This window comes from Cucumis melo, chromosome 11 (genome assembly GCF_025177605.1).
Source record: "Cucumis melo cultivar AY chromosome 11, USDA_Cmelo_AY_1.0, whole genome shotgun sequence".
Taxonomy (NCBI): domain Eukaryota; kingdom Viridiplantae; phylum Streptophyta; class Magnoliopsida; order Cucurbitales; family Cucurbitaceae; genus Cucumis; species Cucumis melo.
Genome location: NC_066867.1, coordinates 27,786,738 through 27,802,576, shown reverse-complemented (window position 1 = coordinate 27,802,576; position 15,839 = coordinate 27,786,738). Strand labels below are relative to the sequence as shown.

Below are 15,839 nucleotides of genomic sequence, written 5' to 3'. Positions count from 1 at the left end.
ACTGAAATTATCAATTGATTTTTTATCTTTTTCATGTTTAATTTAGATTTGATATCTGGTTTTGATTATTTTTTTAGAGTTTTCCTACCTACTTGATTTTGATGTTAGTCTTGAATGCTCAAATAGTTCGTTGGCACACCTATGTCACTTGGTTGAAAATAGTGTGAGTTTGTACTGAAACAATTTTTTCAATTTTAGTTTTGCAAGACTATTAATCTCACTAACCATTTAGGTCAACGCTTGGATTTGCAAAAGGAAGGGAATATGCTCAAAATTGACTCACAAACTATCTTTAAAGAGATTTTCTATATCTTGAGAAAACAAATCCTGATTTTGTTAACTAGCATTTGTTTTTAAGGCCTTGTTTTTATACTATTCATTAACTTATTCCTCTTTTTCTTTTTTTCTTTACATTCTAAATGATTATTCTATGCTCAAGATCACTTTTTATGAGGTATCTTGTAAAAGTCTTTTATATATGTGTTTTTGGTGCTTCATCTACTTTCATAACTTATCTAAATTGTAGATAAGAGCTAGGAGTTCGTCTAAGTTTTTTTGTTGACATTTTTTAGTATCAATAAAGAATATGTTTAACGATGAACTTTGATATTTTGAAGAATCAAGAAGTAATTATCCAAGAGACCTATTAAAAACAAAATTTACTTTTCAAGTAGTTAGTTTAATCACAAAAATTATTGGTTACACTACAAATTCACCCTCTTAACTTTTCAATCAAAACATTGTCCTAAATTCCAACCAATAATAGATAGTCGAACATTCCTCAATATACTATAACAAAAGACGTCAAATCGAAAAACAAACAACCAATTAAAGTGAAGTTGAAAGTAACTCGACCATAGAGGTAGAGAGTAAAAATTAGAATTAGAAATAAATAATGTATGAGGTGATGGTTTCCACAGTAAAGAAGAGGGGAATAGTACGGTAAGGAGTTAAGACAAACAGAGGCTTTTTAGTGAGAAATAGTGACCTAAAAGTGAAAGGTTGGCTAATGGCTATTGGTAGGAAAAAGAATAGAGTTGGGGTTTTTCTGCTGTGTGAACTGTAGCATAAAACGAATAAATGTTCACTAAAAGCTTACAAAAGGAGATGGAAAAAAGTAAAGGCATTTGCAGGCGGCAACCGTACCTGCTTGGCCCCAACACAACAGAGAACATACATATGAAATATGATAATAATAATAATAATAATGATAATGATAATAACATTGACATGAAATGGAATGGAATGGGGAACCCTACAAACAGGACACACCACACTGCAACTTGTCTGCCATGTCCAATCAATTTCATATAAACGATAAAAAAAGAAAACTCTTTCTTGTTTGGTGAAAAGAGAAGACACTGTCCACTTGGGTTTGGTCACAGTGGCAGCTCTAGTCCATGCCTACTTTAGCCCTCCTGGACTTCTAGCTAGGTAGTTCAAACTATTCAATTTAATCAACTGCTAGTTATTAGGGTTAACGGAGCGAGGCAGGGTCGAGGAGCTCCTCATCCCATTCTCTATCGAAGATTTATTTTGTGTCCTCAATTTGACTCATCCTTGGAAAAGCCGAGGAATCTCCGTTCCAATTGAGTATCTTCGCGAGTTTTTTGTCAACCCTATGTATTATGTCTCTATGCAAGATGAACGACTTTTTTTAGCATATAGTGGTAGTTGAAATCATTTCCGTCTCAACTAACACCATATAGTCAAACCCCACTTGCATGGGTCAAGAAAAGACACAATTATATATATACACAAACAAACAATACAACTAAAGCCAGTTAGAGATCGAAAAACACATTTGAAACGGACAATGATGCAGCTATTGAAGTATTAAAACACTGCCAAATGGAAATGGGAATCCAGAATGAACAATAGTGATTGCCGTCATGAAGGGACGGTGTACTTGAGTGTTATTGAGACGGCAATCAAAATTATAATGATAATGTTTGCATAAAATCTCTGTAGGATTTGGTTTCATGGGGTTTATGTTATGGTGGAGACAGGTTTGGTATTGCCCATCATTTCTATCTCTTCCGATGGGATGGATTAATATTCTCAACTGTTTTATAGAGGCATTGTTTCGGGGTTATAGTTAGAATGGGTGCCTAAATTGTACTTGAAGTTAGGAGATTTTAAGATTTAAATATCTACATCAAATGTCTAATAATCATTTGCTTTTCATAAGGTTTCTCTTTCATGACTCCATTACTTTGTCTTCATATCCTACCAATTACCATAAATTAAACCAAATAAAATTTGCCAGATACAAAAAAATGAATCCACATACACCCAAAATAAGTAAGATCGTCTACGTCTCAATCCCTAAAGTAAATCAAGCCACGAATGTAATGGCAGCTTAGCAGCAAAGAACCCAATACAAAATACAGACAAAGGAATACAATAACGTACGCCTCAACTCAACTATATGAATATAAGCTACATAAGCATTTAAGTAAAACAGAACATCTTGTCTTTGCCATCCCTAATTTGAAATAAAGCATATTACGGAAGGATGAGAAGATGGCAAACCTGACAGGGAACTGCTAATAATGTATAATCCAAGCCACCGCAGGTTGTGCTCGGATAGCGGCCAGATAACTCTCCAACAAGGAAGCATAGCATAGAATGTTTAATTTATAAGAACATGCCTCTAATTTATTAAAAAGCAGTCTACAGTTTTCGTGGTTACAGATGTAAATACGAAGAGAAACAATAAAAAACATGAACTTCGGGCATTAATGAGATCATTAGCTAGAAGGTAGACCCAAAGTTCTGAAAGCTGTTCGCCAAACTCTCTCGGCAAAGACTCACAGCTATCACTTAAGTTTTTCTTTTACCCAGAGAACTACAGAAGATAGCAGCAGTCGTCAAATTTGAACCATGCCAATATGTCCAGCTATTTGAATATGTTAAAATTTTGTCATAAGAATCAAGAATGCTGTTCTTATAAATTAAATATGAAGTATGATGGATCAGGGAAATCCCATGAATCAGAAATAAAAGGGAAAAAAACCTTGAATAATCAGCATAACAGTCAGTAACAGGTAAACAGTGACAGCCACAACGAATTCTACCATCCAATCTCCACAAAGAAACAAAAATATACTGTACATATGTCCGCCCCATGCACCGATGCTCATGCCAACCGCAATGGTGTCCATGACCGTCGGAAACAACCTTTTCAGGCTTAAGATTACGCAATGTGATTAACCCCACAATCATTCCAAAACAGCAACCTCATGATCCACTCTCCAATAATTTGCATCATTGAACTCCTTGATACCAGCCCCATTCTCATCGGAATTCTCCTTTTCTGGCACCTTAGGGACAACGCTCCTCTTCAGTGGACCTGCTTCCCCAACAATCCCCTCCTTGAGGGCCTGCTCCATAGCCTTTTCAGTGCCTTCTAATTCCACACCAACGAACTCAACATCCTCTTCAAATAATGAGGGTACAGCTGTAGTTTTCTGACTATGATCACTGCCCTCTGATCCATCGCTTGATCCTGTTGTAGTTGGAGAGCCATTTGGAAGAAAGGCTTCTCTTGTTGGAGAGTTGACATTAGGAGCTGCTAATTCAATTTGAGAGGAATCATTGATATCAGATTTATCACTGTCCTCAAACGGGTTCATACTTGAGCCCCCAACTTGCAAATCTGATGCTTCTCCCCATCCTACCCAGTCGGGCAGAGGCCTGTCTCCATATGCGTCCTCTGCATCTGGTGTCTCAAACCTGAAGAATCCCAAATCGTTAGATGCACTCGACCCAGAGTTCGAGATGCCATCACCAGCAGGTTCAGCCTCAGAAAATCTACTAGGAAGCCCGGACTTGGAACAGGAAGTGTCAATCACAGAATTCTTGCTCACAGTCATCTCCTCCTCGCCAATCACCACCTCATCATCACTACTGCTGTTACCACCGTTAGAAGATCCATTCAGATTAATCTCATCCATCCTCTCAGGTGGTGCTGTGCCTGCAGCTTCACTACTAACTCTGTCGTCTTGGAATGCGAACCAATTGGAGTTGGTGAATAGACTGCTGCAAGAATGAAACACAGCAGATTATGTATTCCACTCGATAGGTTAGCCCATAAAAAGCAGACACAAATAGAAGTTCACATACACTTCCTAGATGAACTTTCTCATAGCCATTATAAAGATATGAATCAATATATGATGAATTATAATGAAGAAAAGTTCCCTCTTCACGCCCAACATCCCATCCTAAGTGTTCAAGCATATCAGTAAATATGCCCACAAAGGGCCAATGAACCATAGGAAACAAGCCTGAGGATTCAACAAGAAGAATGTTGGTATAAGAACAAAATCGTTCACATTAGAACAGATCAGATCATCTACATAATAAAGACCAGGCTTTGGATAGTCACACCGCCATGCGACAAATTTTCCAGGCAATAGTTGGAAGGGCTAAATATTTTCATACGTCAATCGTCCATCCAAACAAGGTTAATGGTTGATGTCACATCCAATCAGCACACATTTTACTCCAAAACCATTTCCAGAAAGAAAAGGTTCGATCGAATAAAAGAGCGTCTACAAACTTTTCTCACTTGGAAGGTTTATTGCCCACAGGCCACACATAGCTACAAATCTAATATGAAGGTATGATCATAGAGAAAGAAACATGCATTCATCTCGCTTTATTCATATTATGTTTCTCATATCAACAAAAGATGATTTCAAACTCACCTTCCTTGATCATCACCAAGCCTGAGCGATGATATAACCACCTCGGCAGATTCATCATCAAAATACACATCCTGTACTCACAAGACACAGCAGCACAGTAAGAATTGAGGAGAATTAAACAAGGAAATGAAAAGATGTCCTGCACCAACTACCTAGCTTAAACATAGAATCCTAAAGATCTTCACCAAAATTAAGCCAGTGTTCTAATCTAAAATCAACTTCCCACACTAACTATAAACTCAAAGCCCCATCACTAAAACAACATGATTACCTCGTCATCTTGAGCAAGAGATCTAGGGTCCTGCAACGAAACCAAAGAAAGAATACATAAATAAATCAAATGTTCAATCATTCTCCACAGAAAAAATGTTAGTATAATTCCTCCACAAAAAGAACATAACAATAGCGGCCTGGTGAATGTATGCGCATGTTGTATACCTCCACAGTATCGATATTCCCATACGATTTATATCTAAAAGCCTGGTTTAAATTATTTGCTAATGCTGCCACATCATAGTCTCTATCATGAAGGTCATCCTCATCACTATCCCTTGTCCTGTCTTGCAATGCAGTTGGGCGACTGAAAATTCAAAAAAGAATTGTTGAGAAATCCAAGAATAGTCCAAGAGGTTAAAATTTCATCACCAAGAAGAGAGCTATATATAGCATAGACATTGAAAACCTTTAGGGAAATAACTTTTACATGAAATAAATTCAAAGAATTAAACGCTTGTTCTCAGCCCTAATAGAGGAGAATCAAACATAAAACGAACACAAGGGGCGGGGAAGAAGACACGGACTTTCAAATTATCTTCTATTGATATATGCTTGAAAGTGAAAATATTAAATATGAACATTCTGCACCAAATAACTTTCATATAACTGACAAAAATAAGATTTTGGTTGCTGAGGATGCATGTTTTCGAGGTTTTGGGAAAATACCGGGTACAAATCTGTTTCAGATAAACAAAAATCCCAATCTGAAGATTCTATTCTCACGAATATAAACATGGAAAAAGCATATGCTAAAACATACCCACAAGCCCACCGATAGACATTTTCAACCACATTGCGGTCATGCAAAGTCGTAGATTGCCACTCATTCCATTCGGTATTTTCCTGCAAGGAATTTAGAGTCAAGTCAACCAAACCAAAATGCAATGTGGTTATTACAGAGAATGTAATTGGACCAAGCTAATAGATAAAAGCAAGATGAGTCTGTTCCAGCATAATTTATCCAAGAATCGTTCTAAATTTAGGTTGATAACAAAAAGCACTTAAAGTAAAGGAAACAAATTTTTAACTGCCACATGCAAGAGGCAATTTAAAGGCATAGTCTGGTTGAAGGGAGACCCACTTAATAAAATAATAAATAGCGCTGTTATCGCTAAGAGAATACTTAATTTTAAATTGTTAAAATATCAACAAAAAAATCATTTAAGATCAAAATGAAATTGAACTCAAATAATGTGGAGGAGAAAAAGATATTTGAAAAAAGAAACAAAAATAGAAATGTTTTTTAAACAGGTAAACAGATAGTGGTCGGAGTACTCCTCGTTAAAGTAGAAATATTTCCATTTGGCAGTTTGGCTAGCATGCACTTAGAACTTCTTTATTCCTGCCAGCCAACTCTTCAAAGTTGGCAGCCAACCCTTCAATTCTTCTAGGAATGTATGAAAGAAAAGAGAGCTTCTTCATCAGCTTTTTTTTTCCTTCCATTTCGAATTGCAACCCATCTTCCTTTTCTTCTTTTTTGTTAAATAGCTGATAAGTGGCTGAACAGAAAAGCGAGAGATGACATCTTTTATTCTGTTTCTACTTGACTTTTCTATTTCTTCAATTCTTCTTCCTTGCTTTTTAAATTTTTCTTCAATTTTACATTGGCGAACTTTGGTACTTCATAACAGAAGAATAAAAGAAGAAAGTTTGAGGGAAAAAGGTTGAACAATTGAAAACAGTGAGCATGTGGCCTTGAAGCAAAAGGTGGGCGCCTCATTGAAGGTGCTTGCCCTAAGTACTCAAGGGATCAAGGCTCACCTTACCTCTAGCCGTAGGCGAGCAACGGCTGCACCTCAATAATACTAAGATCTAGAGTTGGAAAAAATACTTTAAAACACCATCACTGAGAACTAAATATCATACAATTGTAGAAAGAAAGTTGTACAAACAGAATTGGTAGCAACGGAGTAAAAACCTGATTCATAATGAGCTTATGTGGATTAGGATTATAAAGCATGCCTTCAGAAATAGCACCAAAAAGCACCCCTAGTCTCATATTAGAACATGTCTGGTCATAGGCTCAACATGATATCTTTACATTCTACAATGTTAAATTTTCCCTCCCCCCACCCAAAAAACAAAAGAACACTTCTATAGCCTCAGGACATGGCAGCTATAGTCAACCATAGCCTGAACCTAGAAACCATATTATTGAATGTGTGCATTAATCCCTTCGCACATCACCAGATCAGAGGTTTCCCGAGAGAAAATTAAGAAAATCTAAATTGGAACAGTTTTTTTCTCCAACAACGCATAACCCAACATATAAATGGAACAGAATAACCTACGCTTCTCAATTTTACCCATGTATCAGAGCTTCAGCTCGGCAGATACTTCTTAAATTTTATAATCTTTAGAAAAACTAAGGCACTCCATTTCCACTTTTCGGGCATGAAAATTCAAACAGGAATCATATTCATCTAATGGATTTCTGAGTATCACAGCCACAGGTTTGAAAATTAACAAGGCATTACTCCTTGGCAAGAAAGTTTTGAGGAAGACCATAATAAACATATTGGTAGTGTAGGGAAAAAGAAAATGGTTATTTTAAAAATTAGTAATTATCTAGAAAATTGTAGTTAGATGCTAATCATACACAACACGATGAAAAAAAATTGCAAACATCATATTGAGTGTGGCTGTAACAATTCCAGAATAGTAGAGAAAATAAAGCAAGCCGTCCATACCAGAAGATACGCCCGAATACAACTTTGACTGTTTGCCATCTGAAGAATCTTATTGGAGATTCGTGTAGTATGTCCTAAGTTGCATACTCGTGGTGCTCGTTTTCCAACAGCGGGAATTGTTGGCTGCAAGAACAAGAAATGTTACATATCTTTAAGCTCTCATAGATTTATTTGGTTTTCATGTAATAAAGTACTACAACCAAGAATGTTACTGTTTCATGTCAACCACTAACATCAAGGAAAAAGAGAATCAATGCAAATTGGATTTTAATATATAAAGAGACAATGAATGCATGCTAATTTGAAAAATTATACTTTTCTTATGTTGATATCAATGTAATTAAATGTTTCCAATAACATAACTTGTATTATATTAAACCCAATGATTTATATCAGCCATCAAACAGAGTAAGAAATTCTCTACCTGATTAGAATCAGCCAAAATAATTGGATTCTTCTCTGTTTGAAGAATCTTCCCTATCAAATTGCACTCTCGAAGAAGATGATCGACGATGTCGTCTTTCTTGCTTTCCAAACAAGACAATATAATGTTCTCTACATGATGGTGCAAAAAATTATTACAAGGGTACCTGCATCAAAGAACATAGAAAAGCATAAATAGAAATCTATGTAACTTCAACAACTAACCAGCTGTCAAATACAAAAGATCCTGCAAAAATATTTAACATACGAAGGTCCTACAAAAGAAAATTAAGGCCTTTCGAGACTTCAACATTAGGACACGATGAATTGCTTACTCAAAGAATAGATCAATGACACGTTTAATGGTGCCCGAGTTAATTAATTCTTTCTCTGCAGTTACATTGCCTGTTTTCAGAAGCACTGAAATGAACTCCACAATCTACAATAGGACACAGAATTCATTTAGGTTTAAAATAGATATATAATAATAAGTAGTAGTAAACACACACAACAAACAAGAAAAATATCACGCTTAAAATAAAATTCTCTGATACCTAACTTCCAGCAGAGCCATACAGTCACATAACTTGAACATATAAATTTATACAACACAGATTCAGTAACTACCTTCAAACGATGTTTTCCAAGTGGTGGCCGTAATTCTCCATATGTTGTGGGTAACACTTTATCATCAGATGACAAGTTTAAAAGTTTCAACAAATCACCTGTGAGAGAAGTGCTATCAGAAACAAATAGGAGAATTTTACTTCCTACATGTATGTAACTCGAATATTTGCAACCATGGAGACCATGCTGCTGTATTCATGGTGCTACTGACAATGCTGCTTTCCTGCTGTGTACATGCATGCCAAATCAATGGCCTAGATGTATAAAAAAGACCAAAAGTGCATATGCCTATCGATATCAGATCAGTAATAATTAAATATTTCTTCGAAAATTTTGATGATTATTGGCCTGATATTGATGGGTGCATGTCTTTTGTGGTTTCTTTATACATTTAGCCCATTGATTTAGAGAAGATATTGGGAGCACAAGTGTGAACTAAGACACCATCAAAAAAGTGAAACTAGCATCATACACTAACCAAGTTTAGGGAGCATTGCACCAACAGTCTCTGGATCAACAGGAACTGGACATTCATACATATGTTGACTTCGGAAAGAGTGAAACAAAGGAGAATACGCCGAAGATCTCTTTGGATCCAACAAAGAAATGCATACAGAAAGTGAGTGCACAAGGCCAGACTTAGAATGCGAATCTTCCAAAGCATGATCAAATATCCTTGCAACAAAACTGCATCACAGAAATGATTGAGTTAAAACAACTACGACTTACCTACAGACTAACATAGAAATTAATTGTAAAGAAGCATTTCTTGATCAACCTGGGACTAGAAAGTTTGGCAGCAAGAGCAGACGGCGCATTACGGGCTATAGCACATAATGTTTCTGCTGCATTTGCATGAACCTCAGGCAGACTCTGATCCAAGGAGAAAAATTAATATTACAACCTAAACATCACATCTATACATAATATATACGATCGTATAGAAGGCCAAATGTTGATAAAACTTCAATTTTCACTCACAGATGGATTCAGCTTATCAACGATCATTTCCAGCATATCACTCTCAGACAACCATTGCATCACATCCATAAAATTTGGATAGACGTGATCATCAGCACCAACAAGTCTAACCAAAACCTGCAAAGAAAACTCCATTTCTATCAGAGTGTAAACTAAGCAGATTTAAGGTTTTATTGATGGGGAAGCCTTCAAGGCCTATTACCTCCATAATGGATGTAATTCCAATTAAATCAACTAATTGGCGCAATACATCTCGATGAGCCTACAAAAGGGGGCAATGCATGAGATGACAGTTTTGCTTAACGGTAAAACAAAAAAATTCCAAAGAAAAATTAGTCTAAAACATGGCTGTATTTTGATAAGATTATAACACCCTACAACCATCTATCTGAGTAAGCATTATCTGAAGTGATCTTGTATGGATTGACATACCTGGACATAGTGCATAAGAGGAACCGTCTTCCTTATCATGAGGCATATGATTACCTAATTTATTTGAAAACAAAACAAATTTTCATTAAAATAGTGAGAAGTTACAAGGTCGAGAATACAAAGATCCCCAACCCAATCCAAACCAAAAAATAATACTGATAATAATAATAATAATAGTAGTAATAGTAGTAATAATAGTAATAATAGTAGTAGTAATAATAATAATAATAATAGTAATAGTAATATGATCACCTAGAACTTAAAATGAAATTTAAGGACAATGAGATTAATCCATTTTTGCAATAGAATTCCAAGGTACCTTGCTGAAATAACCAGCTAACAAAGCACTATGAGGTCGGTCAGGTTCCAAGAAGGAGAAAAGCATGTCCATTAGCTGTAGTCAAAAGTAAGATAATAATATCATTGTTTATGTTAAACACATGAAACATCAACCATATTATCAAACAGATAATCAGCATCACAAAAAAGAACTACGAGCCTGTACCTCTTCCTCCTCTACTAGAGTCTTCAAGATAACATCAATTTCACAAGTAAAGATCTCACAGGCAATAAACGGGAACCTAATTCAATAAAACAGTATGAATTCAAGGTGTAGAATGAAAAATCTGAGCAGTGCATGCATGTGTGTGGCGCGTGCACATAAATAATTAGAAAAAACTTTTACTTGAATGCCCGTTTGCTTTCAGAATCCTCTGGAGGTTCTTCAACAACGTAACGCAAGAGTTGTTCCACCTGGGCTCTGTCTCGTAGACTGAAGGCAAAAAAAATTGTCCATTAAAATATCTGGGTGAATTTTAAAGACCCGTTCCTGCTCCTATTGATCAAACATGATACAATTCTAACACCCAAGCCCATAAGACAAGAACATTGAACAATATTGAAATAGGCCATAAATGATAACAAAAAGAATCAGATTAGTAATAAAAGAACATGCTAAAAAGGAGCCCTACAAGTTAACTAAACGACTGTTCAGGGCTTTGCATTCTTGGATTATTTCTTCTTCATCAAGAAGCTCTTCCAAGGAGAAATTCTCTTTGTCTAAAATTGATTCCACCTGAAAGTGAAACATATGAAAAGGAACAAAAGATATAATTAGGTGTTGCAAGTACACATTTGTAAGAACATCAGTCGTATTGTTAAGGCTTTGAGATTTACTTCAATTTAAATGCTTCTCTTAAAATTTAAAGAAACATCATACTAAAGAAAGATTTTGTAAGCCTACAACGCAGTACTTTCCTGAGGAACAACGGAAACCTATTTGATATCAACGTTTTAAAAGGCCCCAAGACTTTAAAATTAAATTTCAATATTCAATATCTTAACTTACACCATAAGACTTGTCTGAATACAAGGCTCTAACTTTTAGCCCCTAGATCTATGCCTCCTTTGACTATAAGAGGCTATCACCTCTCATGAAAGGTTTAGAGACTTATGCCTCTATAAAAACACACTAAGACATAAAGCCTCCGTACATCATATAATGCAGAAAAACAATATGAATTTGCCTACAAAAACATAAAAGTATTAATTGTGATAATTTGAACTATTACAACTTTTTCTATTGAAACTTCAAAAGCATTGAAGACAAAATTTCTAGCATATGTCTATCTAATTAATAGTAGAGGTTAAAGGCATCCAAATTACAACTTTTTCTATTGAAACTTCAAAAGCATTGAAGACAAAATTTCTAGCATATGTCTATCTAATTAATAGTAGAGGTTAAAGGCATCCTCTTAGAAGTATTGTTTAAGTGACACAGGGGTGGCTTTTTTATTCTTTATGTGGCTATTAAGTTAAGGAATACTTGGTCAGGCCAATTTCGAATTTGTAAAATGTTTATAATCTTGAGGCTTGAGCCTCATATGCCCCACTTCTTTAAGAGGAAAAACGTCAAAGCTACCCTTAGCCTTTTAAAAAGGCTGTTCATAATGTGGAGTATGTTGAGGAACCAAGCGGGTTTCATCTAATTCAATCATCCATCCAACCAAAGAGCTGATTACATTTGATTGATATTCTTGTTTCCATCGATTGATATTTGTTTTCAAGAAAATTATTGTGTTCCACGAACATGGGGCAGACTTTATCATAATTCAAAAAATTAGCAGAATTGTTATTCAATTCAAGAAGTATCCATACAGCCTAATTTTAGAATTTCTTTGGAAACAGAGTGCAAATGAACATAACAGGTCAACTCTTAATCGGTTAGACTTAAACTAAATCAAAAGTTAGCGAACAAGCTATATAAATCAAGAAGTATCTACACAATTATGCAGCGTAACTCTATAATTTTTTAGGGAACCAAACGCATATGAACATAACAAGTCAACTCTTCATCAGTCGGACTTAAACCAGACTTAATTAGAAAAAAACTTCCAATGGAAAAACCAAAACTGACAACGAGTGCTAACATGATTCAAATTTTGAAACAGTTCATAGGGACAAAAAAAAGAGAGAGAGAGACCCACATAGAGCAGAACCATTTTTCATTTCTCAACTCATAATATGTGCATGTAATAATAATTAAAAACAACGACGACGACAAGCACTAAAACCTGCTGGCAGTCCAACTCAATCAGTCCAAACAGCAAACAATTTCCTAAAAAGTATAACCGGATTGATAAAACCCAAATTCAATTAAGGAACTAGAACAAGAAAAAATGGCCAACGAATTAAAATGAAAGCAAAGTAATTGGTAGAGGTAGAAAACAATACGCATCAACGGAAAAAGAAAACAAAAACAGAAACAGAAATCCATCCATCAGCGAATCTGAAATGAACGGAAAAAAAAAAGTCCGTCCATCTCCGGAACCAATTAAAAAGAAGAAAGAGTGAATTGGGCAGGTATAGTGGGTGTAATTAGATGGGATAGAATGACTTACAGGAGAGGAAGTAGAAAGGGAAGTTAGCCTCCAAAACATGTTGAGGAAATTCGTAGATCTGCGAACCCTATTCGCACGGAAGGGTTTAGTTGAAGAAAAGAGGATAAGAGAAAGATGGAGAATCAAGGAAGAGAAGAGCAGCAGCTGAGAGAGAGGAGCTGTAAATCTGGAAACCCTAATTTTAAGGGAGATGGAGATCGGCAGGAGGCAAGTCCGTAAAGATCGAGAGGAATAGAGAGACAGAGCCACGAATGAAAATTTTTATTTTCAAAATTCTGACAAACAAGGGGACGATAAAATAATATTCATATTATTAATATTATTAAATAATAAATAAATTTTAATAATATATACATAAAATAAAATAAAAAAAATATTTTTATGTATATATGGGAAATACAAACTATATTATTAAATTAAAGTAAAGTAAAGTAGATGAAATTTATATAAATTAAAAGAAAAAATATCTTCTTAGTCGAACTTTGGTTTTGGTGGCGCAAAAGTGCACAACATTACATGAGGATGCACCTGCGCCTCACCATCATTTTTCGTCAAAATTTATCCTCTTTTTTGTTTTTTTTTTCTTTTTAAATAAAAGGTTTTCTTACTACTTTTTGCTAAATATATACACTACATTCCTATTTTTTTATTTTTTTTTTAAATTGTAGATTTAGTCTTTTTTTTAAAATAAATTTAGAATTTAATCCTTCCTTTTACCATTAAAATTTAGATTTTATAAATTATTTATGAGAATTTTTTTATATATACAAATCATCATAACTACAATCTACTTTTTTTTTTCCCAACATGAGTGTAGTTCAATTGACATCCGTTTGTTTCTGAGGACAAGAAGTTACGGGTTTAAATTCCCTAGCCCATGTTGTACTTCAAAAACCTTTTTAAAAAATCTACTTTTCAAAATTATAAGAACCATATTTAAAGTAATTTTGATCTTAGATTTATAGTAACTATTTTATATGAAACTTCAAAATAATATTTACTATACATGTCCTTTGTATTGACATGATGTGTTAGACGTATTTAAATAGTAATACATATATGTATTTGACATGATGTGGGTTATGTATGCGGATTGATAATTTATTACATTAGGTTATTTTATTAGATTGGGTCTATGTGATCTATTTAACCAAGACACTAAATTCTTAATTGAGTATGAACCTAATGAGTAAAAGCCTATTCCTAGATTGATTAGGATTTAATGGTAACCTTAATTAAACTTCTATATAAAGAGACTTGATGTCATGGTCCCAACACACCAAAACAATTAGCATTCAGTCTTTCTTGTATTCCATCAAGAGAAATATCTGACTATAAGCATTCAGTGTTTTAGTTGATCCCACTAGTAGCATTCAAAATTTTTGTTGAGGAAGACAATAACCACTTTATAGTTATATCGTCGATTCTTCAATGAAATCTAATTTATTATTGACAAATTGGCATGAATGGTCTTAGGTTAATCTATTATATATATTTAAAGTATTTACATAGTATACATGGCATTTAATGATTTGTACATGTAGATAGTGTATCTTTGGATTTGGAGATTTCTTACTTTCTTCTCATGGGATTGTCGAATGGGGTTGTTTATAATATTCTTTTTAGGACAATGGTATATGGTTACATATAGTGTCAGGAAGATGGTGTCTCTCTAGGTTGCAAGGCAACCACATTAAAACTCATATAGTGGTCCATATCATTGAACTCAACTTCCATTATTCCATGAGTTGTTCGAATAGCATTGAACTTGAAGCTCCAACTTTTTCTTACACTTTTGGACTTACCTAAGACAACCTTTAACATTACTTTTGTTAACGACATTCTAAACAAATATAGCCAAATAAACAATGAACAACTAGCTAAATAGCAAAATAGATACTCTAGTTAACGTTCAAATAAAGCCTCACAAAAATGAAAATTCACCTAAATACACTATAATAAAACACATACCAAAGTAAATAATTAATGTATCTGTCAAGCCTCAAATCAACTTTATTTGATAGATTAGAATCACCATACACAATTCAAGATTCCCTCTTCCTCTCTGCATGTGTCTTATGCTTATTTTCACCTTCAACCTGTTCCACAAAAAAAAAAAAAATCGTGCATGAATCTTTCCGGTTGAAATTTGTGAAGACGTGAAGCTCTACACTGTTTTGAGGAAGAAATCGTCCGTTCAAAACATGTGAAGCCGTTAAGTCCATGAAGGTCGTGAAAGACGAACAAAACCTTGAAGATGAATGATATAATCTACAAACTCACATGATTCAAGCAAAAATTAGGTGTAGGAGCTTCAACATTATGTGCTAGGTTTAAAAAATAAGGTTTTTTTTTATGATTAGCAAATGGTTTAAAAAAACATATGTGTTTTTTAAAATATACAATACACCGACCTACCATCTAAAAGATATTTCATAATGTTATAAAAAGTAATATATATAAATCATAAGTTGTAAATTAAATGGTAGAGAAAAGAAGATGGAAATCTTGTGCTAAGTTAGCTTCATAATTGAGATTTGAAAAATCTATAATATATCAACTCGTTTGAAAATAAATTTCAAATCTCAACGATTTGATTTGATTAAAAAAAACATATACTATTGAAATTGCAGCAAATCACACCACTCTACTCATATTTTGAATTATGTATCTAACAATGAGATAGATGATACATGGATTATATATGTTTTAGTTAACTTGATATTTTAAAGAAAATAAACAAACCAAATATTTACTAAAAAGTTGATTGATGATATATCTTGATATTTAAAAAG

At 34.3% G+C, this 15,839-nt stretch overlaps 1 protein-coding gene across 3 annotated transcripts; it reads right to left on the bottom strand.

Moving 5' to 3' along the window:
• Nucleotides 1-3,003: 3,003 nt before the first annotated feature.
• Nucleotides 3,004-13,334, bottom strand: LOC103501952 (uncharacterized). 3 transcript variants are annotated; one of them, XR_007824876.1, is made up of 20 exons: nt 13,045-13,334; nt 11,116-11,219; nt 10,830-10,916; nt 10,650-10,725; nt 10,464-10,538; nt 10,145-10,198; nt 9,915-9,974; nt 9,713-9,829; nt 9,510-9,604; nt 9,210-9,418; nt 8,732-8,829; nt 8,440-8,543; nt 8,106-8,271; nt 7,682-7,804; nt 5,752-5,834; nt 5,154-5,295; nt 4,987-5,016; nt 4,716-4,786; nt 4,129-4,292; nt 3,894-4,041 (listed from the first exon to the last, which is right to left on the bottom strand). XR_007824876.1 is itself a non-coding variant. In XM_008465728.3 (19 exons), exons 1-19 carry the CDS (start codon nt 13,081-13,083, stop codon nt 3,225-3,227), a joined length of 2,553 nt encoding a protein of 850 aa, XP_008463950.1. In that variant the 5' UTR covers nt 13,084-13,331; the 3' UTR covers nt 3,004-3,224. The 3 variants fall into 3 exon arrangements, 2 of the variants coding, with proteins under 2 accessions (XP_008463950.1, XP_008463951.1); XM_008465728.3 differs by lacking the exon at nt 4,129-4,292 and having other exon boundaries at nt 3,004-4,044; nt 13,045-13,331; XM_008465729.3 differs by lacking the exon at nt 4,129-4,292 and having other exon boundaries at nt 3,004-4,041; nt 13,045-13,331.
• Between the last annotated feature and the right edge of the window lie 2,505 nt (nt 13,335-15,839).

Excerpts from the sequence above, each read along its gene's own strand:
- LOC103501952 (XM_008465728.3), bottom strand. The coding sequence starts at position 13,083 with ATGTTTTGGAGGCTAACTTCCCTTTCTACTTCCTCTCCT. Across the intron at positions 10,917-11,115 it reads AACAGTCGTTTAGTTAACTT|TCTACGAGACAGAGCCCAGG; the intron begins GTAGGGCTCCTT and ends TTTTGCCTTCAG. Across the intron at positions 10,199-10,463 it reads TAGCTGGTTATTTCAGCAAG|GTAATCATATGCCTCATGAT; the intron begins GTACCTTGGAAT and ends CAAATAAATTAG.